This window comes from Dasypus novemcinctus, chromosome 10 (genome assembly GCF_030445035.2).
Source record: "Dasypus novemcinctus isolate mDasNov1 chromosome 10, mDasNov1.1.hap2, whole genome shotgun sequence".
Classification (NCBI taxonomy): domain Eukaryota; kingdom Metazoa; phylum Chordata; class Mammalia; order Cingulata; family Dasypodidae; genus Dasypus; species Dasypus novemcinctus.
Window position 1 is genome coordinate 23,128,296 of NC_080682.1, and position 25,943 is coordinate 23,154,238.

General features: G+C 38.4%; 1 protein-coding gene across 1 annotated transcript; it reads right to left on the reverse strand.

Annotated features, from left to right (window-relative positions):
* Positions 1–7,578: 7,578 nt before the first annotated feature.
* LOC101414589 (olfactory receptor 8K5-like) lies at positions 7,579–8,520 on the reverse strand. The gene has a single exon (XM_012522021.1). The coding sequence runs from the start codon at positions 8,518–8,520 to the stop codon at positions 7,579–7,581; it is 942 nt and encodes a 313-aa protein (XP_012377475.1).
* Between the last annotated feature and the right edge of the window lie 17,423 nt (positions 8,521–25,943).

Here is a 25,943-nt window from a genome sequence, read left to right on the forward strand (position 1 = left end):
AGTTAAATATGTTAATTTGAAAATTTTAAGTGTTCAATAAACCCTTAGATCATAAGTGAAAATATTTTTAAATGTATTTCCTTTTTTTCTTATTTTCTTTTTTGGTCTTAATATTAACAAAGAGACTCTAGTTAAAATGGTAGAGATGGAAGTTCTAAGGCCATGTCCCATCACAGAAACACTAAAATAAAAATTAACAAAAATTGTCAGAATCAACTTGGAACTCTTGAAAAGAAGCAGAGCTTTAAAGCTACCAAATGTATGCTCAATCAAGAAAATGTTGACATAAATATGTAAGAGAATTTTATGTCAATTTAGCTTAGCCTAATTCCATTACCTTCCCATCACAGTGGTATTGTTTTAATTGTAGCCTGTTTTCCCAGTGTTGGTAACTAGTTCTAGAATGAGTAGATGGACTTTCTTAGCAAGGAATGGATTTGTTTGTTCCTTTTTGGAGATTAAGCATATCAAGGCAATTGCTTTTGTTTTGTCTAACTTAGAAGTCTTTTGGGGTCGAAAAGTGGCTAAACAGAGGGTGCTCCTGGAAAATATCAAAAGGCAAAGGAAGATGTCCCTGCCACCTGAGGCAAAGTATTACACTTGAAGTTAAAAATAGACATATTGTATTTTGCGGACATAAATATGTATGTGGAGAGAGTTTCAGGATTAAGTCTTTGAAAAGCCACTGTGCATAAGGGGAAATCTAAGAGGGCACAAGATGCCCAGGACAATATACATGCTCAGAAAATACCTGAGAAAACCCTAATTTTCTACCTTCTGCTGATCTTTGTTACTGAGCAAGGACTGCCTGACACCAACAGAGACCAATATCACAACATCAGGATTTGGGAAAAAGAAAGAGGTTTATTGGAAAGTAGACTGGCAAGGAGACAAGAGGCAAACTCAAATCTGTCTCCCTGTATAAAGAACTAAAGAAGACTTATAGGATGAAAACAAAGAGAAGTGGTAACAGTGATGGGGATTCAGGCTGGCATATTCTGATTAGTTGTTTATATTACTGTCTATATATTGTAGAAATATACCAGAAGGCCAAATTTATTATGCTTTTGAGGGACCCCTCACAATTTATTTGCTTCCAATAACTCCTTATCTCCATAATCTTGATTCCAAGGAAAGTGATTTTTGTTCCTAGTGTCTCAGGGATTGTTTAAGGCACAAGGGCACAATATGTCTGTGCCTGCACACGCTGTCAGTGACTGAGTTTGACTGTGGTTAAATTTGACTGCCTGTAAGAAAAAAAAATAACTTACTAAAAGGAGAGGAAAGTATTCTGACCAGCAGCGTGTTTTGGCAAAAAATCTGATTTTTTCTTTTTAGTTAGGACTCCCAGCTATATCTGGCAAGGGTTTCATCTTTAGACACAGCACAAGCAGGAATGAATGAACAGAATAAGTGTTTGAATGTATATGGAAGAATTAGAAGCTTTGTACTTTGTGTATGTTTGTAACATGTTGCAGCCTCTTTGGGAAAGAGTTTGGTCACCCCTCAAAAAGTTAAACATAGAATTACCATGTGACCCACCAATCCTTTGCTAGGTGCATACACAAAAGAACTGAAAGTAGATACTTACACAACATACTTATACAAAATATTCATAGAAGTACTTTTCACAAGAGCCAAAGGGTAGGAAAAAAAAGTTATATAAAATTCCATCCCACTTGAAGTTCATATTAATCATCACCTATTTAGCTCATATTATGTATGTATATGCATGTACACACACATTTTTCATCTGAAATCAATGTTCTTGAGCTTCTTTTTCTTTTTCATTGCTATTTTAGTTTCTTTAAATTGATTTTTATTGTCTTAAATCCCTAGATCATATTTCCATGTTTTTTATTTTGAATACATTAAATATTATTTTTATGATAGCTACTCATATACATAATTTATATTATGTGTAAAGTACACATAGAATGCTATTATTATGCTCTTTAACAATCCAAATTAAAACTATCCCTAAATCTCTAATTTTGTTTATAAAATAGTTGTATGATCTCAAATAAATAATTGTATCTTCTGTTTTACTAGAGTAGCTTTTCTAAAATTGAAGGCTCTAATTCCACAAACTTTTTCAGTTCTTTCCAAAGTATTCAATCATTCTATGTTTCAGATAATTTCTCTATCTTAGTTCATTATTATGGATAATGTAAATTTTGTAGTTTTGTCAAATATGATTTAATTTTTAAGCATGTGAAGGTAAAATTCCAATTTGGATGTAAAAATGTAAGCTTCTCTGAGAGTTGAAACTCAATGCCTATATTGACCCTGGACCAAAACAAAGGACTGCTGGCATTATGCTAAATTTTAATTACATGTTTATTACAGCAGCCATCTTGTTTACCATTTTAGAAGTTAGGGTTTTAGCATTCATCTTTGATAAATTTCATCTTTGTGTAAATTATTGAAACTGGTTGAGAATTTTCTCTTGTACCGAGTCCCTATTTGACTAAGTCCCTATTTAAGATGAAGAAAGTACTGAAAAATAAGATGAGGTTTGGTTTATTTGTTTGTTTGAAAGGAATAAGAATTTGAAATGATATAAAATGATATAAATATTTGTCCCCCCAAAGATGTGTTATAATGAAATATATATTAATCAGAAAAGTGTTTATTACATCAGTAGAATGTATATTAATTCAGTAGATTTTGCCTCATCCTCCTTTTATAGTTCTCTATTAATGCATGGCACCATTTTTCTCATAGTGCCTTTTCCAAAAATATTTGGATGTTAAGCAATTATATATATATATATATCCTGGAGTAATTTTTCCTATTTACATGTTGGACTTTCCAGTACAACATTTCCAATCTATTGAAAGTTGTGGGGACCTAGACCTTCCTAATTCCCCAGCATGTAGCTGCCTGTGTGATCTAGACATAAGTTCAAGGTTAACAACCCTCTCCAGAGAGGTGGAAATGCATAGACAGTATCATAAACTATAATCTTTCCAAAGCAGTAAATGTCCTAAGTAAATGTCCTTTCTATGAGCATAGTGAACACATCACCACACCCCATATGTACACTTCATGTGACTATAGCAGGAACTCTGTTCTCATATCCTATGGAATGTCCTTGTTCTGAACCCCTCGTATATCACCCCGCATTTTCTCATCTCTCTGCAGAGCACTATTTTCCTTCTCTGAACTGCTGCCATCAGACTCTCCTGTCTTATTCCTGACTAAAGTCAGGTGTATTCTTTAGTCTTGTGGTCACACCAACTCATGCCCTTCACGAGCTGAGTTGTAACAAAAATATAGGTATGAAAATATGTCAACATTTTCCATTTCTTCCTGGTTCATACATTACTTTTTCAGTATTAGGTTATCTAACAACTATCACCTTTAATAAATCTTTTAGTAATTCCAGTCAAGCATCATAAGTTTCCTTTTTTCCCTTATTTCTACAACTCTCTTCCACCTGTCATTTCCCTCCCTTTCATTATACAATCATTTTTTTCTTAACAGCTATCCGTGCTTCTGGAACATGGCCATGAGAATGAGCATGTGGTACACTAAGTTTCTCATGAGGAAAAAAATCATATTTATCACTGACAGATCAAAGTTGGCAAGTTTTATACATATTTGAGGACTGCATAGGTAATAAGGGATGAACCTCACAGTAGACATGACTGATAAGTGATGGACAAAAAAGTACTTCATTGTGTCATCAAGACACAAAGAAAACTCTTTGTTTCAATTTTATTTATGCTGCTATTTTAAGGTCAGAAAACAAAATGAAGATTGAGAAAATCCATGTCCTTAAACAAAGCTTAAATAAGCATGCACAGAGTTTATAGATGAAGAATATGTATTCCATCAGAGGATGAATGAGCTTCTATGAAATCACATAAGGAATCATATAATCAGAATCAAGGAATGATTTAATGTGTCAACTTGACTAGGTTATGACATCCAATTGTTTGGTCAAGCAAGCACTGGCCTGATTGTTACCTGAGGATATATCATAGTTGGACTTAAATCATTAGTCAGTTTATTAAATCTCTTTTAGTTTCTTAGGCTGCTGAAAGCAGATACCATGAAAGGGGTTGGCTTAAATAATGGGAATTTATTAGCTTACATTTTAAAGCCAGGAAAATATCCAAACCAAGGCCTTATCAAGGTCGTGCTTTCTTCCTGAGGACCAGCTGGCAGTGATCCTTGGCTTCTCTGCCACATGGCAAGGGACATGGAAACATCTGCTGGTCTCTCCTTTTGCTACTGGCTTTTGTTGATCTCAGCTTCTTGCTTCCATGACTTTCTCTCCTTGTCTGCATTTCATTCTCCTACAAAGTATTACAGTTAGAGTATTAAGACTCATTCTGGGGAAGTGGACTTGGCCCAGTGGATAAGGCGTCAGCCTACCACATGGGAGGTCCACAGTTCAGACCCTGGGCCTCCTTGACCCATGTGGAGCTGGCCCATGCATAGTGCTAATGAGTGCAAGAAGTGCCCTGCCATGCAAGGGTGTCCCCCGTGTAGGGGAGCCCCACACACAAGGAGGGCGCCCCATAAGGAGAGCCGCCCAGCAAGAAGGAAAGCGTAGCCTGCCTGAGAATGGCGCCACACACTCGGAGAGCTGACATAAGATGATGCAACAAAAAGAAACACAGATTCCCAGTGCTGCTGATTAGGATAGAAGCGGTTACAGAAGAACAGAGAGTGAATGGACACAGAGAGCAGACAACTGGCCAGGGAAGAGTAATTAAAAAAAAAAGACTCATTCTGTTTGACTTGGGTCACAGCTTAACAGGAGTGGCCTTATCAAAAAGTCCTACTTAAAATGGGTCCACACCAACAAGAATGAATTAGACTTAAGAACATATTTGTCTGGAGTACATACAGCTTCAAACCACCATCTACAAACTACAAAGGACATTGCCTTCAGCAATTTGAGGAGTCTTCTTATCTAATCAGTTGCAGGCTATAAAGGGAGAACTGAGGATTTCAGACAGCAGGAAGAAGAATTTTTATCACTATTCTAGCAATCCCCTTTCTTTTGTGGAATTCAGAATCACCTTCATTGGGATTTTCAACTTGTGGCCAGTCCTATGAAATTCAGACTTGCCAATCCTCATTCTCAGTGAGCCAATTTTTAAAATAAAACTTTTAATATTTATAGAATAATATGTCTCCTCTCTGTTTCTCTGGAGAAATTAACTAATACAGAAGGAAAGAAGTAATATTTAATTGTTATCTAACTATGAGGATTAAATTCTGAATATAAGGGAAACAATCTATTTGTGCCTTATAATTACTCTTTGTTTAGGAGTCAAAGAGTGAAATTGTGCCTATTAAAAATACTTTCATGCCAGCCAAGAATTCTGTATGCAGCAAAGCTGTCCTTCAAAATTGAGGATGAGTTCAAAGTCTTCACAGACAAACAAAAACTGATAGAGTATGTTACCAAAAGACCAGATTTGCAAGGGATACTAAAGGGAATGCTGCAGCCTGAAAGAAAAAAAGGGCAAGAGATTCGGAGGAAAGTTTAGAAATGAAGATTATTAGCAATGGCAAACTAAAGGATAAGCAGACAGACTATAGAATAATATGACAACAGAGAGCCGAAGGGCAAAATGAACAAAGCAATTCAAAGTTTTCAAGTAGCACTTCACATCTATCCAATGAATGCTGAAATCTGGAAAGAAGACCTATTTTTTTTTTTTTTTTTTTTTTTGCAACAATACTCCAGGAGCAGCAGAAAGTGACACAGAGGCTTAAAAAGAGTGAATAATCATCATTAAGTAACAGATTTCTCACCAAAGTCAATTCCTGACAACGAATTTGCAAGTGATGAGATTGTTACTGTTTGTGCAGCTATTGCTGAGAAACAGAAGACAGCTTCAACATATAAAACAATGCTTATTGTGTCTTATAAAGCATATAAAACAATGCTTATGGGACCGCAGAGACTGTAACTGAGAAGAAAGATAGTACTCCAACACCAGATGGCTCTGTTTTTATCAAAGTGCAATGAAGGAAAATGCATAGCATGAATGATTTCAATGTCTTTTTTGATTATCATTTAACGTTTTAGACAAGGACACTTATTCTGGAGAAACAAGGCAAAAGTCCTGTTTGTAAGATAAGTTTTCAAATGAAACATATAAATCTAAAATGTTTACACTTAAGATTAGAATTCTGAGCCAAATCTTTTTTTTTTCACGCTCTTTATTTTTTTAAATGTTACATTCAAAAAAATATAAGAGGTTCCCATATGCCTCCCAACCCCCTCTCCCACCCCTCCCACATCCACAAACCCCACCACCGCTGTGGCACACTTGTTGCACTTAGCGAACATACCCTGGAGCACAGCCACACCACATGGATAAGGGTCCACATTGTAGTTTACACTCTCCCCCAATCCACCCAGTGGGTTATGGCAGGATATATAATGTCTAGCATCTGTACCTGCAACATCATTCAGGACAACTCCAAGTCCCAAAAACGCCCCCACATCACATCTCTTCTTCCCTCTATTTTTTTGTAAAAATATGAGGTCCCCATATATCCCCCAACTCCGCTCACCCCACTCCTCCCATTAGAACAAGCTCCTCCATCATCATGGGACATTCATCGCGCTTGGTGAGTACATCTCTGAGCACTGCTGCATCACATGGTCAATGGTCCACATTATAGTTTACACTCTCCCCCGGGCCACCCAGTGGTCCATGGGAGGACATACAATGTCCAGTAACTGTTCTGCAGTACCACCTAGGACAGCTCCAAGTCCTAACAATGCCCCCATATCACATCTCTTCTTCCTACTCCCTACCCTCAGCAGCAACCATGGCCACTTTCTCCTCTATTTTAATTTAATCCAAATTGTGGTTGAATACACAACTTGAAAAATGAATTCTTGAATAGTAAATAATTAGCAGTGTTGCTAAAATGTTGACTCACTGACTTTTGTTTTATGAGAAAGGAAATAAGTGATTACTTTCTCTCCTAGAAATATACTGCTGTTACTATTCAGTCTGTTTTCCTCACTTTTTTAGAGTATAAGTTTGTCACAAGGCTTAAAGGTTCTTAATTTTCATTTAGATTCAAAGTTGTGGTTTTGTTACATGTGGAATTTTTGAAAGTTCAGTCAAAAATGCATGTAAATGTGAATATCGAAAATTCCTCTTAATTTTGATTTGTGCTTATGTTTTTGGTTTTAAAGAAATTATAGCAACGGTAGTTGCTTCCTATTTGTTAGATATGTGAAATACTGATAAATGTCACAATGATAGTTTTACTTTTTAGATTATTACTGTAGGTAGGTTAGTCCTTACCACAAGTGAGTCACTTTAAATATGTTTTTTTTAAAATAAGTGGCTTTTACAGATACGTCATAATAAATTGTACTGCTACATTTTTAAAAAATAAGGATGATGTGGGAGAGGGAGGGAGGTACATAGGAATCTCTTATACTTTTGATGTAACTTTTTTGTAATCTAAACCTCTTAAACAATAAAGTTTATTATATTAAAAAATAAAAAATATATTTTCAAGTATATTTGCACTGGCCACATTTTATTAGAAAGATATTGAAAATATTGAATATAGTGAATATCAAATATAAATGTTGCATATATTCTTAAAGACCCTGTGGAAGGCATTTTTAACCTCTTTGTTCCTTAAGCTATAGATTAAGGGGTTAAGCATGGGGACAACTAAAGTGTAAAACACAGAGGCTATTTTGTCAGTATCAACAGAGTGACCAGATTTGGGCTGTAGGTACATAAACAGCAGAGATCCATAGAATACAGCCACCACTGTCAGATGAGAACTACATGTAGAGAAGGCTTTTTTCCTTACCGCAGCAGTATTCATTTGAAATATGGCCATCAGAATCAATATGTAGGACACTAGGACTACCAGAAGGGAGGAAATCAAATTAAATGCTGAAAATGTGATGGCCAACATTTCTATTTCTTTAGCATTTGAACATAGCATAGGTAACAAGGCAACTTCATCACAATAGAAATGGCTAATGATATTAGGGCCACAAAAGGTCAATGTAAAAATCTTAGTGGTGAACATCAGAGACTGAAAGATGCTGTAGAGGTAGGGGACACCCATAAGCACAAGACAAGCTCTCTGGGACATGATAATATTGTAAAGCAGAGGGTTACAGATGGCCACATAGCGGTCATAGGCCATGGCTGACAACATGAAAATTTCACTGATAATGAATATAATGAAGAAAGCCATCTGCATGGCACATGCATAATAGGAAATGGTATTTTGATCCACAACAAAATTTACCAGCATCTTGGGACAAATGACAGTAGAATTTCCTAGATCAATGAAAGCTAGGTGTCTGATAAAAAAATACATAGGTGTGTGGAGATGGGAGTCCACCTTGGTCAGGATGATCAATCCCAGGTTGCCCACCATTGTGACCATGTAGATGATGAGAAAGACACCAAAGAGGGGACCCTGCAGCTCAGGGTGACTTGTGACTCCCAGGAGAATAAATTCAGGCAGCACAGTCAGATTCTGTTGACCCATTTTATCCAGTTACCTTTTCTGGAAACAAACAGAGTATTTGTTATTAACTTTCTTGTGATATTATCTAATATTAAAATTTGTAGACAAAATGGAGAATATTTCTTCACAGATAGAAAAATAATCTCCACATCTGATTTTGAAGTTAAAATAACTTCTTCCCCAAACTGAGAGATCCAAAGGGAACACATTTTGCACTGACACAAAATTGATTAAACTCTAAATAGGATCAACACTCTTTGGAGTATATCCATAGATACTAAAAACACGTAGGTGTTAATATAGAAATATCAAACTCTTACTTCATCTACACAATGAGATCACCATTATTCTTAGTATACTTGGTATTTGCATGAGCTTTCTTATGACATTTTGATGTTATGAATGAAAGATACACAGGAAAGATGAATCAAATGAAATTTAAGTCTCAGGGCATGACCAATGCCCTGTATGTGACCTTAGCAACATACTCGTACAGTGATTGGTTTTTGTATATGTTGTGAAAGCATATGATCATATACATGACTAATAGAAAGCCACCTTCTCTTTCCATTCTGTCTTCTGCCCTATTGTATTTCTCCAATATAAAGTTGCACTGTAATGTCTAGAGGTGTTTTTGTGATCCAACTAAGAGGGAATTCAGTTAATAATTCATATGAGGTTTAGCAAGTGTATCTATATGGTTAAAATCAGCGACATGTTTCATTAAATGACATATACTGCGGCGGCTTGCTCGGTCGGTAGAGGTGGGGTCTGGCTGCGGACGAGGGGTCGGTCCAGCTCTGGACGAGGGGTCGGTCCCGCTTGGGACAAGGGGTCGGTCCCACTTGGGACGAGGGGTCGGTCCGGCAGCAGACGAGGGATCGGTCTCACAAGGGGTTGCGCGGTTCGGCTGACGGGGTCACCCGGCGAAGCCGGCGACGAAGGGGTCGCCCGGAGAAGCAGGCGACGAACTGGGGACAAGGGAGGCCAGGCCCTTGTCGGGGGCTCTCAGGACTGGAGGGCGCACGGCAGAAGAACTACCGCAGAGACAAGGTAAACACCCAAGTCCACTTTACTGAGGGAGAGGCAACAGTTTTATAGGGGCTGGGGAAGGCTGATTGGTCGAAGCCATGCCCTGTTCTGATTGGTTGCCGGCGAAAGGTCAGTGGGCGGTACTGGATGGGGGAGGGGTGGTGGTTAGGGATTGGCTGTCACTGTTGCTGGGGGAGGGGCAGGGTTTAGGGATTGGTGGCTGCTGTTGCTGGGGTGGAGGGCAGACTGGATTTTTCTGCCCACGCCTGGCTGTTGCTGCTGTCGGGGGAGGGGAAAAGGGCGGGCTGGATTTTTCCGCCCACACCTGGCTGTTGCTGCTGTCGGGGGAGGGGAAAAGGGCGGGCTGGATTTTTCCGCCCACACCTGGCTGTTGTTGCTGTCGGGGGAGGGGAAAAGGGCAGACTGGAATTTTCTGCCCTGCGCCTGCACAGGGAGAAGGAAGAAGAAGGGTGCCGCCCCACAAGGCATCGGGTGGCGCCATCTGGGAGGAGGGGCGGCCGTGGAAGCATGGCTGCCGAGAAGGGGAGACCCGAGGGCACTCTGCGCCCATGCCGAGCTTCCTTCAGGGGTGGCGGTGAGTCCGACCAGCCACCCTATTATGGGGGCAGCGGAATTAGGCCTACCGCGGCCGCTCCCCTGCCAGGCCAGCAAACCACACTTCAGCCCGAGGGGTGACCGCATTTCCCCCTTCTTTTCAAATAAGGGCCAGGATGGCAGCAGCAACAAGTAGCTGAGGCCCAAGAGGCAGTAAGCAATGAGGGAAGTGGGGCTGAAGAGGGAGGTGAGTATGACGGGGATATAAATGTACAATTTGGGGGGCGGTATCTTGCCATTGCAAGCAAGGGTGGCCAATGTCCAATTCTTGTTGATCTCGGTGGCTATAAGGTCCATCTGCTGTTAAAAGTCCCGAATGACAGCACGTTACAGGTAGTTGATCTCTTCTTGGCGGCGAAGAGCGGTAGAGGCAGACTGTGCGATGGTCTGGAGGATCGCAGCGGTGAGGACAAGTCGCGTCAGGGCACCAGCGACGGTGGTGGCGGCAGCGTCGGGAGTGGTGGAGACGTAGGCGAGGACAATAAGAAGGCCAAAGTCTTCACGGGCGCGAGAGAGGCCGATGTTAATGGGGCGGGCCGACATGGGGCGGCCCAATCTGCAACGCAGTAGGGGGTCAAGCGAAAAAAGGAGGGGGGCGGGGGACGAGAAAGGACGCTTTGGATGGCTGAGAAGAGGAGTGAGGTCGAGACAGGAGGAAGCTCCGCAGAAGTATGGGGAGCTGTTAAAAGCAGAAACCTCATTAGATGCTAGAAAGCAGGCCGCAGGCCGGGGAAAGCAGGTTGCGGGCCGTTTCGCGGGGCTGGAGCTGCTTGAGAGCGATGGCGGCATGGGGGGCCGTGGTTACAATCTTCTGGGGTGGTAGTGGCTAGACAGATGGCAGAAAATATTATCAAGAAAGCAAAGGTTATAAGGAAGAAATAGAGTATTAAAGGCTGTGGGGGAAGTGAGAAGATCATTTAGAGGATAGGGTTGAGAATGGTATGTTTAAGACAGAAGCTTTGTGGTTTGTAGGAGACTGCTTTATAAACGAAGGAGAATGAGGGCAGTAAATATAGTAACGATAGATAGGAAGATGACAGTGAGGAGGAGTCTTTGTTTAAGGTTCCAATCGTCCGGCGCAACAGTGGCTAGGCCCATAGCGAGGGGTGTTGCTAAATAGACAATGGCTGCAAAGACAAAATCATCTTCTGTTTCCTTAAGAATAACTTCTCTTTAAATACTTAGTAGCATGCAATATTAGAAACCGTTTCCTAAAAGCAAGTTGGCAGGGGAGCTTGGTTGCTGTTAATCTTTCCTGTTATAAAATTACCTTTTATTATTATTATCATCAATTTAGTTTTATATATATATATTTAAGAATGACCTTTTGGAATTAGCCATTTAATACCTTAATGTAAACTATTGAAGATAAATTTTATCTTTACAGAACACATTCCCTTACGTAAAGTTATCACAATACCTTTTACACTTGCCGCATGCAAATTAAATTTCAAGAGTTTATGAAAAATTAGCCATCTTACTTTAGGACAAAATACGTCTTTTTGCAAAACTTATTACATTTCTGTTAGCATTTTTACAAACTTTTAACCTTTTTAATATTCATATAAGTTTTACATTCTTTATATTATCCTGTGAAGAAAAATAAGTTATTCATTTTAATCTAGGCAAGAACAACTTTTTATGAAGACGTACAGTTAATTTTGTTAATTAAGACTTACAATTTTTTTTTAATTGTAGATATCTTATTAACATTTAAACTTATGTATTAATATAATAAACTTAAGTATTAATATAAGCGCTTATTTAATCTTTGGCCATTTGAATAGAGCTCTTTTAAAGATTTCTAGTAATTTATATTTACCATCCGGAGGTATCACAATATACGTTGACATTGAACGAACAGACAGACAAACACAGAACAATTACAACACATTAACAGAAATATATAATTTATTTACAGTTGACTCATAATTCTTACTTTCTTGGTATAGCTGCTTTTAAATCCTTTTTTATATAGCATATCATAGATTATACCCTTCAAGATTTCTTCTGGACTTCATGTTGCCTGTAATAAGCCAGGAGAGGATCTTTTACCTTCCTGCTCCACAGCAAAAGTGACCCTATCTATAAGGCGAGTATAGGTGTCCGGGTCCCAAAGCTGACACGTGGTAAGCCACGGATTAAAGGGGAGAAGAAGGTCCCAATATACTTGAAGCTGTTTAAAAGAGATCTTACACCGGTGAGTGTCTAGGAGACCGGCGAGGGCCCGAACTTGTGGGGCTTGCTTAGCAGATAGGATGTTACTCATTGCTAATGGCCTTTTGGAGCCGATAAGAAAAGGGGCCCTTACCTTGAGAGCGCGGCGATGGGAGCCGAGGTGCACGGTGAGACGAGGGGTCGGAGCCGATGGGACTCCGACAGTGGTCGCGGGCCAAGAGAAGGCCCCGACGAGGGGAGGGCAGGACGACGAGCAGTGGAGCAAGGCAAAGGGGAGCAAGCATGGAGGGGAGGAGGCAGAGGTGAAGGCAGGGGTGGAGGTGCTCAGGCACGCGCTCCTGAGAGTTTTATTGGCGCCTCTTAATCATAGCGGGTCGGTATAAGCCCCCGACATGGAAGGAGAAAGCCATCCAGCGATTCTCCCAGACCGCCGTGGATCGTATGAGGTCGCCAAGGTTCGGGAGCAGCAATGCAGAGCGAAAAGATAGGGGTGAGAAGAGAGGAGAGCGTAGGGCTATGGTAGGGTTACTTCAGACATGCAAGCGCGTGCTCCCGAGAAATCCAAGGCTCCTCTTAATCATAGCGGGTCGGTATAAGCCCCCGACATGGAAGGAGAAAGCCATCCAGCGATTCTCCCAGACCGCCGTGGATCATATGAGGTAGCCAAGGCTCAGGTAGCAGCAATGTTGCACGAGAGAAGTCCCAAGGTGAGAAGAGAGGAGGGGGTAGGGCTGCCAGGTTATGGAGTGAGGCTGTGGTGGAGTTGCCTGGCCCCACGTTGGGCGCCAACTGTGGCGGCTTGCTCTGTCGGTAGAGGTGGGGTCTGGCTGCGGACGAGGGGTCGGTCCAGCTCTGGACGAGGGGTCGGTCCCGCTTGGGACAAGGGGTCGGTCCCACTTGGGACGAGGGGTCGGTCCGGCAGCAGACGAGGGATCGGTCTCACAAGGGTTTGCGCGGTTTGGCTGACAGGGTCGCCCGGCGAAGCCGGCGACAAAGGGGTCGCCCGGTGAAGCCGGCGACGAAGGGGTCGCCCGGAGAAGCCGGCGACGAACTGGGGACAAGGGAGGCCAGGCCCTTGTCGGGCGCTCTCAGGACTGGAGGGCGCACGGCAGAAGAACTACCGCGGAGACAAGGTAAACACCCAAGTCCACTTTACTGAGGGAGAGGCAACAGTTTTATAGGGGCTGGGGAAGGCTGATTGGTCGAAGCCATGCCCTGTTCTGATTGGTTGCCGGTGAAAGGTCAGTGGGCGGTACTGGATGGGGGAGGGGTGGTGGTTAGGGATTGGCTGTCACTGTTGCTGGGGGAAGGGGCAGGGTTTAGGGATTGGTGGCTGGTGTTGCTGGGGTGGAGGGCAGACTGGATTTTTCTGCCCACGCCTGGCTGTTGCTGCTGTCGGGGGAGGGGAAAAGGGCGGGCTGGATTTTTCCGCCCTGCACCTGCGCAGGGAGAAGGAAGAAGAAGGGTGCCGCCCCACAAGGCATCGGGTGGTGCCATCTGGGAGGAGGGGCGGCCGTGGAAGCATGGCTGCCGAGAAGGGGAGACCCGAGGGCACTCTGCGCCCATGCCGAGCTTCCTTCAGGGGTGGCGGTGAGTCCGACCAGCCACCCTATTATGGGGGCAGCGGAATTAGGCCTACCACGGCCGCTCCCCTGCCAGGCCAGCAAACCACACTTCAGCCCGAGGGGTGACCGCAATATACTTTTCCTTGTGTGAAATTGACTTCTAAAGCTCTCCTACTACTTGTAGGGTGATATGAATTATTTAATTAATTAAAATTTAATTTATGAATTTTATTAATTATATGACCATTATAGTGTCTTCACATCTGAAATTTGTTTCTGTCTAACTTTTCTCTGAAATGATGTTTGCATTTATGCTCATATTTACATTTATAATTCTATTGATCTTTTGTTAAAAATCCCTCAACTTGTATAAAAGTCCAGTCCAATGAGAAATATGCATGCTTGCTAAAAATTATGCTTTATTAAGATATTTGACTACTTAAATATTATGTCTATTTCCTCTAATATAATATTGTGGAAATGATAAGGTCTATAAGACATTTAAAATATTTATTTGTGATTTTCATATGTCATATTTTGCAAGCTATCATTTATTTCTAGAACTTTGCAATGAAGAATTTATAGAGTATAGCATTATGATTTTCAAATATTTCCATTGGTAAATTCTGGTCTGTTCATTTCTACATTTTTCAAGGCAAATCAGTAAATCGAAGTTGGAAATTCTCTGGCTGTAACTAGTGAAACAACTTTATCCTAATCCACTTGTATTTCCTTTTAAACGTCTCTCATATTCAGTATGTACTCAATGAAAACCAAGGTTTCTGTGAGCATTAATTTTCAACTGGACAGGAAAATAGAGTTTAATATATCCAGTCACATAAAATGCAGGATAAAATTATTATAATGTAATAGAATTTCTATATTTAGTCTTAACTATTATGGAGGCCCTAAATATTACAGCAATTGCAGTCTCAAGTCACCAACATGAGGCATTTGTCAAGGAAAGATGAGTTTCAGTGCTGTGTTGCCTAGAATTTTCAGAAGAGTATCAGAAAATTTAGAAATCTGCTAATTTTCTATGTCTATTTTTCCAGTCTGATTGACAATACTGGGGGACAGGGCAATTCCTTAAATCAGGGACACCTCCATCCCTTCTTAGATGAATTTGTCTCTGTTCACTACTGAGCCTCATTCTAACTATAAACCTATCTCTGTTTGAAAACTGTACCTCAAACTTGCCATTTCCTGGGGACTGTTATCTCAGGATTTTGCTTATAATAGGAGATACACTGGATTCCACAAAGGAGTTGATATTCCAATATTGAATATATAACACTATGATGTCTTCAAGGCTTTGCTAAGAATTATTCTAGTGTTTATTGAGTCTATCTCATTTTCATTCTCAGTTACTATCTACCATCTAAAATGTCTGGATTCTTCTGCCCTGACCATTCCTCATATGGAAAACAATACCCCGGAACAGTAATGAAAATCTTAGAGTGTATATTTTAATACCTTCATTTGAGGATAAATATAAGAGCACACAGAATACAGAGTTATGCAAAAGATAGCTGAGTTTTCAATCTTTAGACATGGTGATATGAGTTAGAATTATTTTGGAGTCAGGGTTTTTCAGCAGCTCCATAATTCATAAAAAGCATCCTATTTCTTTATCAGTCTACTCAGTCTGTATTGCCTATTCTGAAAGCCCAGATCCAGGAATTATCACCCAGTAGGGAAAACATGCAAACAAACAAACAAATAAATAAAACACACAAAACAACAACAACCACAACAACTAAAGCTTCAACAGGTTTTCATGAGAAATGCTTATCTAAAATTGATTCCCAGTTTGTCAAATGTTGCATGGTACATATTTGTTATAAAAGAATCTTTTTTATTTATCAAATATTATTTAGAACATACACTATAAATATTTGTTGTTTGTCTGAAATTCAAATGAATCTGGGTGTCCTTTATAACATCTGACAATTTTAACCTTAATAGATTCTATTAGATAAGATAAGTGATGAAATTTTCAGATTTTTGTATATTCATCTTCGCTTGTAATATCTAAATGCCACTATCAGGTCACATAAATCAAATGAATCTTTGTCATTTGAACAAATGAGATAATGAATATAAGTAATGTACTTGAAGAAATCACCTGTCAGTAACCACACTAGTGTAGGCAGTCATAAGCAGGGAGTCCCAAGAATCCAAGTGATCATCAGAATTAAAGAGAATTTTTATCAATCCACCTTTAATGAAGAGTCCATTTTTTTCTCTCAAAATATGCTTTTCCTTTAGTAGGAAGAATTTATAATTTCCCTCCACAGTTGTGATGTTCCCTAAGGAGGTAGCATGTAATTCATTGATTATTCCTATATCATCAGAGAGACATTTTAAAAAATGTTTTAAAGTATCTGCTAATTATCCTAGACACCCTATATATTCCCAGTGTTCTGCCAAGGAAGAGGCAGAAATTCTAAATGTTATGCAGAGGCAGTTTAATTAAATGTTTTGCTAAGGAAGAGACAAAAACTCTAAATGCTATGCAAAGGCAACTTGATTCAATCAAATGAGTTTCAGGTTCTATCAAATGATCATAACAATTGAGCAACCATAAAATATGGTAATCAATTAAAGACACAGGAAAGAATGAAAGTATATACAACCACTCACCAAGTCAGGGGAAAACTCAACATCTGATCTCTCATATGATTGGGGAACCACTTTGCAACTGATCAGAGTTCTGATTGGAACAAAGGTCCCAGGCAGAGCATTCCCTCCTGGGTGAGGCTACCACTAGAGACTTGGGGACCATCCCTTTTAAGAGGTTCCAAACCTCAGAACTCCAATATGTCTTGTAACTTGTAAAGAATGATCTCATCGAAAGTAACTGAATCCATCTGTTGGGGAGGGGTGTGACCAGCCCTCCACAGGAGAGACTGGTGTCCATAGGGGTCTTCTGTTCTATTCTGTTCATGGTACACTGAACAGGAACATAAAGGTTTTCAACTTTTTATTTTATAGGAGATACAAACAGGACGTGCAAATATCATGTCTGGTATTTAGTTCTTAAACATTTCTTTTTTGGGTAATAGATGATGGGTCTGCCTGCATTAAGGCATTATAACATTCCAAAGGACAAGGACAAGTTAATCATTCACAATTCTAGACTAAAACAAAAGACTATTGATTAGAAAGCTTATGAATTCACAATTCTTAATAATAATTTTCTTATAGTACATCACCCAGTGAGAAAAGGTGATGGGAAGTTCAAGAAAAGGAACAAAACACAAATGATATATACAGTCCCATTGAGATACACATATGTTAAGGTACTCATTCACTTAGAGTAAATGATTAAGGTGACAATGGAAAAAAAAAAGTATTTCAGCTCAATTTAATAAAACTGGAAAAATGCAAAGTCAGATTGAAATAGTAAATGATATAATTATACATATGATTTTTTTTACTTTGCTATTCAAAGACAAATATATTGTAGACCCTATGTTATAAATATATCATTGGTACAGACAGAGAAATAGATATTACTACTTGCATCTTCAGAGTAAACCAAGATCAGGTAAATTATATCATTTTTCTGAAGTCACACAATAAATAATTAAAAGATTTTAAATTAAAGCCAGTTCTTTCCTAGTCCATGTCTCTAAATGAGCTATATATATCCCTTCTCCTTTGATATGACAAACACATAATAATATAACAAAAAATACCCCAATTATAGTATTTCCTAAACTGAGATCCCACCACTTCTCAATAATGTTCATCCATGTTGTATTTTTTTATATAACTTCTTTTTTCATATACCATTGTGTTTATACAGTCATAATTCAGAGTTGTTATGGGTTCTGTTTGAGACCACCACAATAAAGCAAATATTGAAATAACATGAGTCACATGCTTTTTTTGTTTCCTAGTGCATATAGAATTTATATTTACAGTATATTTTAATCTATTAAGAGTTTAATAGCATTTATGTCTGTAACACTTTGAGGTTGGGTAGTTTCCAGAAGATATTGTCCTTAGAGTAATCCATTCTTGTGTGTGTAAACCTATTGTGAATGGGATCTTTTGATTAAATTCTGTTAAGGGAACTTCCTTTTGACTAGATCACTTCAGTAGAACATCACCTAGTGTGGGTCTTAATCTTTCTTTGGAGTCCTTTATAAATGAAGGAATAAAAGTCTCAGACACAGAATAAAATGGCAGAGACAGAAACCCTGAAAGACTGAGAGGTTACAGAGGTTGGAGGCTGGAATCAGGGGAGCACAGAGGCATAGAAAGAGGCCCTTTTGAGGCTGAAAGAGACAAGGTCCAATTGGAGAGAGGAGAAATAAGCCATATGCCTCATCTCCCACATCTGAGCATGGGGAGAAAGTAAGCCTGGAGAAGAATGGGAGACCAGCAGTGCTTCCATTATGCCCTGCCATTTGCCTGATTGCCCACAGTGCAACTGGTGAGACATATCTTGATGATGCCTTGATATGGACACTTCCACAGCCTCAGAACTGTAAGCTTTTAAACTAATATAGGGAATTCAATAGGATGTTTCTTAGTGTTATCATTCCCTGTGAATGAAGTCAATGGAAAGCTATGGCAACTCAATTGAGGCAAGGACTATTAATAACCTGTGTGCTTCAGGAATGAAGTTTTGGTTCACCCCATCTTGTAAAGAACCATGATCCACTGAGGAGCTTGCTGAGGATAAACAGAATATGGAATGGGTAGTGGAAGAAGGTAGTTATAAATATGATCTCTGACCTTGTAAGCAGTTGAATAAACAAGGACTGTAATTGTTATGGGTATTTCCTCCTTTTTGATGCAAAGGTATATATGTGATTTTTTTCCTTATCATGTAATGTACATTGCATTACTTATACCATGGTATTTAAGTTATCTGGTATAAAGGATAAGAATGAATATCACCCAAGGACTTACAATACATTCTGGGGGAAGGGTTGGTGCATTTCCAGTTGTATGCAGGACAGTTGAATTACATTAAGCAGAAGTACAACTATATTATTGAATTTGTTTCGAGATTAAGGATCATTTAATTAGATGTTTATAGTTTCTGTTGACGGGGTGGACTTTGATGGTTATTTTTATGTGTTAACTGGTCTAGGTTATGGTGCACCATTGTTTGTTCAAGCAAACAACATTGGATGATTGTTATTGTGAGCGTATTTCATGGATAGATTTAAATCATTATTTAATTGATTTCTTCTATAGCAGATTACATCTATAAGTACCAAGGAAGATTTCCCACATAAATGAAAGGATTCTCCTCATCAAATCAGTTGGAGGCCTTAAAGCAGTAACTGGGGATTTCAGCAGTCTGAAAGAATTTTTATCTCTACTTCAGCCAGTGTACTCTTCCTGGGGAATGCAACATCACTTTCAATGAAGTTTCAGTTTTCAGCTTTCCCTACTCAATTTGGATTTAACAGTCTCCATGGTCACAGGAACTGATTCCTATAATTAGCATCTTAAGATATGTGTGTATATATGTGCGTGTATTTCTCTGGAAAATCTGGGCTATTACACCCTATGACATGGCAATTATACTCTTATATACCCAAATAGCTGAAAATTGAAACAGGTATTCAAGCAAATACTTTTACAGGATTGCTCATAAAAAACTATTCACAAAGTCAAAAGATAAGAAAAACACAAATGTCCACTAACAGATACATAGATAAACTAAATGTGCTGTATCCATGTGTGGCAATTTGATATTATTTATGAATTCCAAAAAGATATTGATTATGATTGTAAACTGGTTGGTTCCTCTGGGCATGATACCCTTTGATAGTATTAAATTAAAGGTTACATTTGTTTATTTGATTAAATTAAAATTAAGGCTTTGATTCAGCCATGTCAATAGGGGATTGAGTGGCTGCCCCCTTGGTAGGCAGACACGCAGTAAAAGGCATTGCAGAATAAGAGAGACAGCTCTTTAGACACTGCAGAGGCCCTGGGGTGAGAGATGAGCCTGATAGTCTATAGCTGACCTTGCGAAGAGACAAGAGCAGCTGATCCTAGAAAGAAATGAACACCAGGGAGAGAGATGAACCTTATGCCATCCTATGGCTGAGGCCAGAAGAAGTTGGGACCACAGAGTCTTAAGAGGTAGAAGGAAGGCTGAGTCTTGGAAGAGTTCACCTGCCATCTTGCCAATTACTTTGGGTGAGAAAGTACTTCCTATGGTACCTTGAGTTGGACTCTTTAGGGCTTTGTGACTGTAACCTTCTACCCCAAATAAATAACTTTCATAAAACCCAAGAGAGTTCTGGAACTTTGTATCAGCACCACTTTGGCTGATCAAAATACCATGTAATGCCAAAATTATTCAGTGATACAAAAGGATGAAGTATGATACATGGTGGATGAACTTTGAAATTATGTTGGGTAAAAGAAGGCAAATGTAAAAGGTCATATATTTGATGATTCACTTTATATGAAATATCCAGTATAGGTAAATCCATTGAGACAGAAAGCAGATTACAGGATGCGAGTTGCTTGAGAAGAGGGAATGAGGAGACATCTTAATCAGTAGAGGCTCTCCTTTGCTTGCGTTGAAAAGATTTTGGAATTAGTGGTGGTGATTGCACTACTTTTATGTGTACTAAATACTACCAAATAGTGTTCTTTATGATGATTACTTTATGCTTTTTGAATTTCACTTCAATACAAAATTATTAGGAATATACATTATATACCTTTTAATGTCTATTGTCTATTTATGATCTGTTTTGTCATATGCTTCTCTTATCCTTTTCATTTGACTTCTAGTATTTTTAGAATTGTGTTATATTATGAATAATCCATAACATAAAATGTCAATGAGGACATAGATTTTGGCATTTGGCTAAGGAAAAAAATGATTATATATTAAATGAAAAAATGGGTAAAAATAATTCAGTGTGTTTTTTATATTACCAATCAGATTTTTATTTCATCAAAACATATTGTTTTAAAGATTAATTCATGGTGTGTTTTTATTGTGTGTGTTATTCTATTGTATGAATATTCGATAATTCTTTAACCACTCTTCAATTAATGGACATTTGAATTTTGGGCTATTGTGGAAATACCTAGTAATAATATTCTTCTATACTTGTGGACATGTCAAATCATTTATCTTGGAAAATATCTGAGTGGAATTAATGAGTAATAAGGTAAATATATATCTAAATATATATCTAATTTTATAAAACATAAACACAAGCTTTCCAAAATTTACAGCATTTTACATGCTCAGCCACTGTGTATTCGAGTTATGTTTGTTTCTCATCCTTGTCAATATTAGATGTAGAAGAGGGCGGCAGATTTGGCCCAGTGGTTAGGGTGACCATCTACTACATGGGAGGTCCACGGTTCAAACCCCAGGCCTCCTTGACTCGTGTGGAGCTGGCCCATGTGCAGTGCTGATGCGAACAAGGAGTGCCCTGCCACGCAGGGGTGTTCCCTGTGTAGGGGAGCCCCATGTGCAAGGAGTGAGCCAGAGAGCTGCCCAGCATGAAACAAAGTGCAGCTTGCCTAAGAATGGCGCTACCCACTCAGAGAGATGCAGAGAACAGACAACCAGGGAGGGGGACGCGGAGATAAATAAATAAATAAATCTTTTAAAAATATAGTGTAGAAAGTTTTGTTTATTTTAATGATTGTGATTTGCAGAAACTAGTATCTCATTGTTTATTTTCATTTAACTGGTGTTTAATGGTAATGAACACTTTTCCATTTACTTACTGACCAAAAATATATCTTCTTTTTTATAATGTCTAAAATTTTTACTCATTTTAAAACTAGATTACATTTTATTTTTAATTAATTTCTAGATATAACACCATTTTTTAGATGTTCATTGTGAATATATTCTCCATTTCATTTCTCCATTAAGTTGCCAATATTTTCCTTTGGAAATATTGTTTTAAATTTATGCTTAGTTTTATGGCTTAACTAAATAAAATTTTAAACCATCTGAAAGAGAGTTAAGATTTTTATTTTTTATTTATTTACCTATTTATTTTTAATTTTTCAGTATAGCTAACCAAGTTAATATGTCATCATTTTTTGAAAGGATTTTTCTTTTCCATTTGAATTTCCCTGACCTCTTTTGTGGAAAATCATTGACTCTATCTGTATTTGTCTATTCCTAGGCTTTCTATTCTGTTTCATGATTTTATTTTATAATTTTGGAATTATTAGAGAAAAGGTGCTCACTGGGACATGGAAACTGATGATTGTAGGCAGAGAGTTTATTGAGAAGCTCTCCCAATGTAAGGAATCTGAAGAATAGACTACAGCCCACCCTTTCCAAGAATTTATACAGTATTACAGTATTACAAAATGTGGAGGAATTGTTAGTTTGTGGGGAGGGGGTTAGGGACAGAGTATAGCCTGGCCCAATGAGGGGTTGAAAAAGCAAATTCTTTCCCTTGTATGGTTACTGGCAAATGGGCTGGCAAGTGATATACTCTTGGACTGTAAGAGGGGCTGATGGACCTTGGAGGGAGTGATGATTCTTATCTCAACCTGCTCTGTTGCCCGGTGGTTTCTTTGTTTTTGTGAGGATATAGTTAGTTGCTTTTAGACACACGGCTATGGTTTGCTCAATCAGTCATGAAGTCCCCATTGTCTTTCTTCGTGTCACAGTCTGTTAACCAAATATTGTGAACTTTACAATAGGGAACCTCTAACGAGGCCAATAACATACTGTCCTGATTACTGAGGCTTGGAAATATACAGTATTAGTAGTCCAACTTTGTTCTTGTACAACTTGTATTATTGTAGGTATATTGCATTATCAAGCAAAATGTTAGAATTCAATTGTGAATATCAGCCTCTTTGAATGATATTTTTAATTCTTTGCATGAACATGTGGGAAATTGGCATGTTAAAAATGCTGAGTTTTCCAACATGCGTATATATCTCTCCATTTATTTTTGTTTTCTTTCATTCCTCTCATTAATTTTTTTTGATTTTGTGGAGTAGTGGTACTATATGTATTTTGTTCATTTTATTATTATTTTATATTTTCCATACAATTGTATTATAATGCTTTAAATTTATCAGTCATTTGCTTCTATTATCCAATTTTATTTTATATGCAAACCTTAACATCCTGAAATGTTTGTAAATCCATTTATTAAAACCTTTATTTTTGTGTGTTCTTAAAAGTTTCCATTTAGACTATCATGTGTTCATTTTATATATACTTAGGCCCTGTATTTCTTTTTCTAGGTGAAGCATATTAGGATGATAGGGAATCAGTAGATAGATCCGGAACCTGGCAAGAAGCCCACGTGTCATTCGGTACCCACAAGATGGCTACTAGAAGACTCTTGCGAGAAATCTAATTCAAATGATATTTCCTCTGGAAGCCAGTAGGAGCTCCTGATATTCTCCAGGGCCCTTATTATTGGCCCTCCTAGGGGAATTGATGGGTGGGGCAATCAATCAAAAACAGAAACAGGTGGGACTCCGCCCATGCCATTAGCAAAGGGGCAGTTTAATTAGTGGTTTAAAAAGCAAGCACAAAGCCTCTTTTGCTCTCTCTTGCCTTTGGACCCCTATTCTGGCCTTCTTCATCCCTGTCTAGATTAATAAGCAAGTAAACATGGGTATAAACTCAAGGATTTATAATCTATAATGGGAAATTGTAGTCTGTAATTCAGCAAGCTTTATCACTTTTCAGTCCCTTTCTCTTTATCTGGGAGCATGAACTGTTATTTTCCTCCATCTCTCTTCCCTCCCTACCTTAATAAATTACTGACCTAACTAATCTGACATGCTCTTGAAATTCATTTCTGCAGCACAGTCAAGAACCTAGACAAAATCCAGCTACACAGGAATCAAATGAATATCTGATGTCTCTCTGGGAGGCATAACACCAAACCTATCTGCTTTTGGGGCTAGAGTAGGAAACCATCTTTTCTCAGGAAGTGCTATAGGTGGTGGTGATGGGTTTTAAAAACAAAAGTTCTCTTCCTATAGGAGAGGAAGAGAAATTCTCCACACCTATTCCTAAACAGAGAATTGCTACTGAGGAAAGGATAAAATCAAAACTATTTGCCTCTGGGAAGGAGGCAGGGAACATTCTTGGGTCTAATATCCTTCAATGATACTTACATAATTGTGTTGCCCTAGGAAGGGACATCCTTTTCCCACCCAAGATCTCCACAAATAGAAACAAGTTTGCCTCAAGGGTTGGGATGGGTTGGAGGGAGAGAGAAAGCTAATGAAGCCACAACCAGAAGGAAGGCTCAGGAGAAAGCAAGATAAATGATCATTCCATACTCCCACTTAGAGCCCTGTTCTAATTTTCCTATAGATTTGTATGTCAAAAAATGTTAGATTCTAACTTGTCTCTTGTTACTATTATTCTGTGGAGATAATCTGAATTCTGTAATATTCTCCTTAAATTTGGTGTATTCTTTTTTAATTTAACAGGAGATTAACATTTCATTAAAAATGAAAATTGTTTTGGGATAGTAGTAAAATATTGTTCATATTTTTAGCCTTCTCTTGGCTACTGGTTTCTGTCCCAGACCTACAGGGTTCAAGGCCAATATACCGGACAGAGATTTTATCATTTTTTTCACAATATTCTGTCTGTGAACCACAATTTAAATCTACCTCACTTTAGTTTCTACAAATACCAGGGTTTTGATTGGAGCAGTCTTATCTTCCATACCTAATGTTTAGTCACTTAGCTAATAAACAAAAATATCCATCTTGTTTTAAATTAAAAATGAAACCTGATACTGTGACTGAGGATTAAAAATTAACAAATGTTTATGATTACTGATCATTATATAGATCTTTTTTTTGGTCTTATATTTTTAAGTATATGATAGAATAGTCAAAAGTTAATACCTGGAATTACTGAAACTGGCTAGATTAAACTTACCCTTGCCTATGGTTATTTCAACACTAGAGTCAACCTTCTGTGTACTTTCCATTGTGATGGTAACCACTCCACCATTCCCTGTTTGAATCCATAAAAAATCCCTTGCCCTCCCTTTTTCAGGGAAGGCAGATTTGAGACACCCCCATCTCCTGTCCTCCCACCAGCCTTAATAAACGCTTTTTCTCACCACCATCTCCATGTGTACCCCAATTCCAGGTTCCAGGCAAGAACCCAAAGGGACTTCTGGGGGGTTTCCTTCTACCTGTTTCCATTCCGGGATTCATTCCTGATTTTCCTGTGGCTTTGGTGTCCCAAATTCTGTCTTCTTGTTCTCCAGGTCAGGAGTATGGATTACATATGAGATTTCTATGTGAATGATGCAATTTGGGCCTGCCCTAAATATAAAGATATAAAAATGGGAAAAACACCCATTCAGTTAGTGTCAGTTGCTCTTAAATATTTGGCTGCTTTGATCTCTTTGCAATATGTCACATAATGTTTTTTCAGGTATAAATTTTTAATGATAGGGGAGCATGTCTGATAAAAACATTCATGGTCAATTGCAGAAGCAGATCAGGAAATTTTATTTTGTCTTCAATTTTTTATAATGTTTTTGCTTAATGTAGAATCCTAGATTGACATATTTTCCTGATGATTAAATAGGGTGCTCCTTTTTTTTTTTTTATCTGGTTTAGATTCTTGTTCCTCATGAAGGCTGCTTTCATTCTTTTTTTTCTTCATGTGATGTCACAATCTTTCTACTCTAAACAATTTGAGGATTTGTCTTTTGAGTTGATCATGAGCAACTTATTATGATGTTTTGTTTATTTATATGTGTATGTGTTTATACTTTCAGAAGGACTTTGAACTTTAAGATCTGGATTTATAGATTAAATCAAACTTGCAATGTGTTTGGCCATTATGTTTTTGAAAATATTTTATTTCTTCTACTCTTCTCCACTTGAATTCAGATTAATATATTCATCAGCAGCTGATATCATATCCCATTTCTCTCAAATTGCTTACTCTTTTCTTGCTTTTCTCTTCTACTTACCTGTGGATAGTTTCCATAGCTTGGTATTATAGTTAATTTCTTTTTCTTCAATGTCCAATGTGCTTCAAATCCTACCCAGTGAAATTTCCATTTCAGA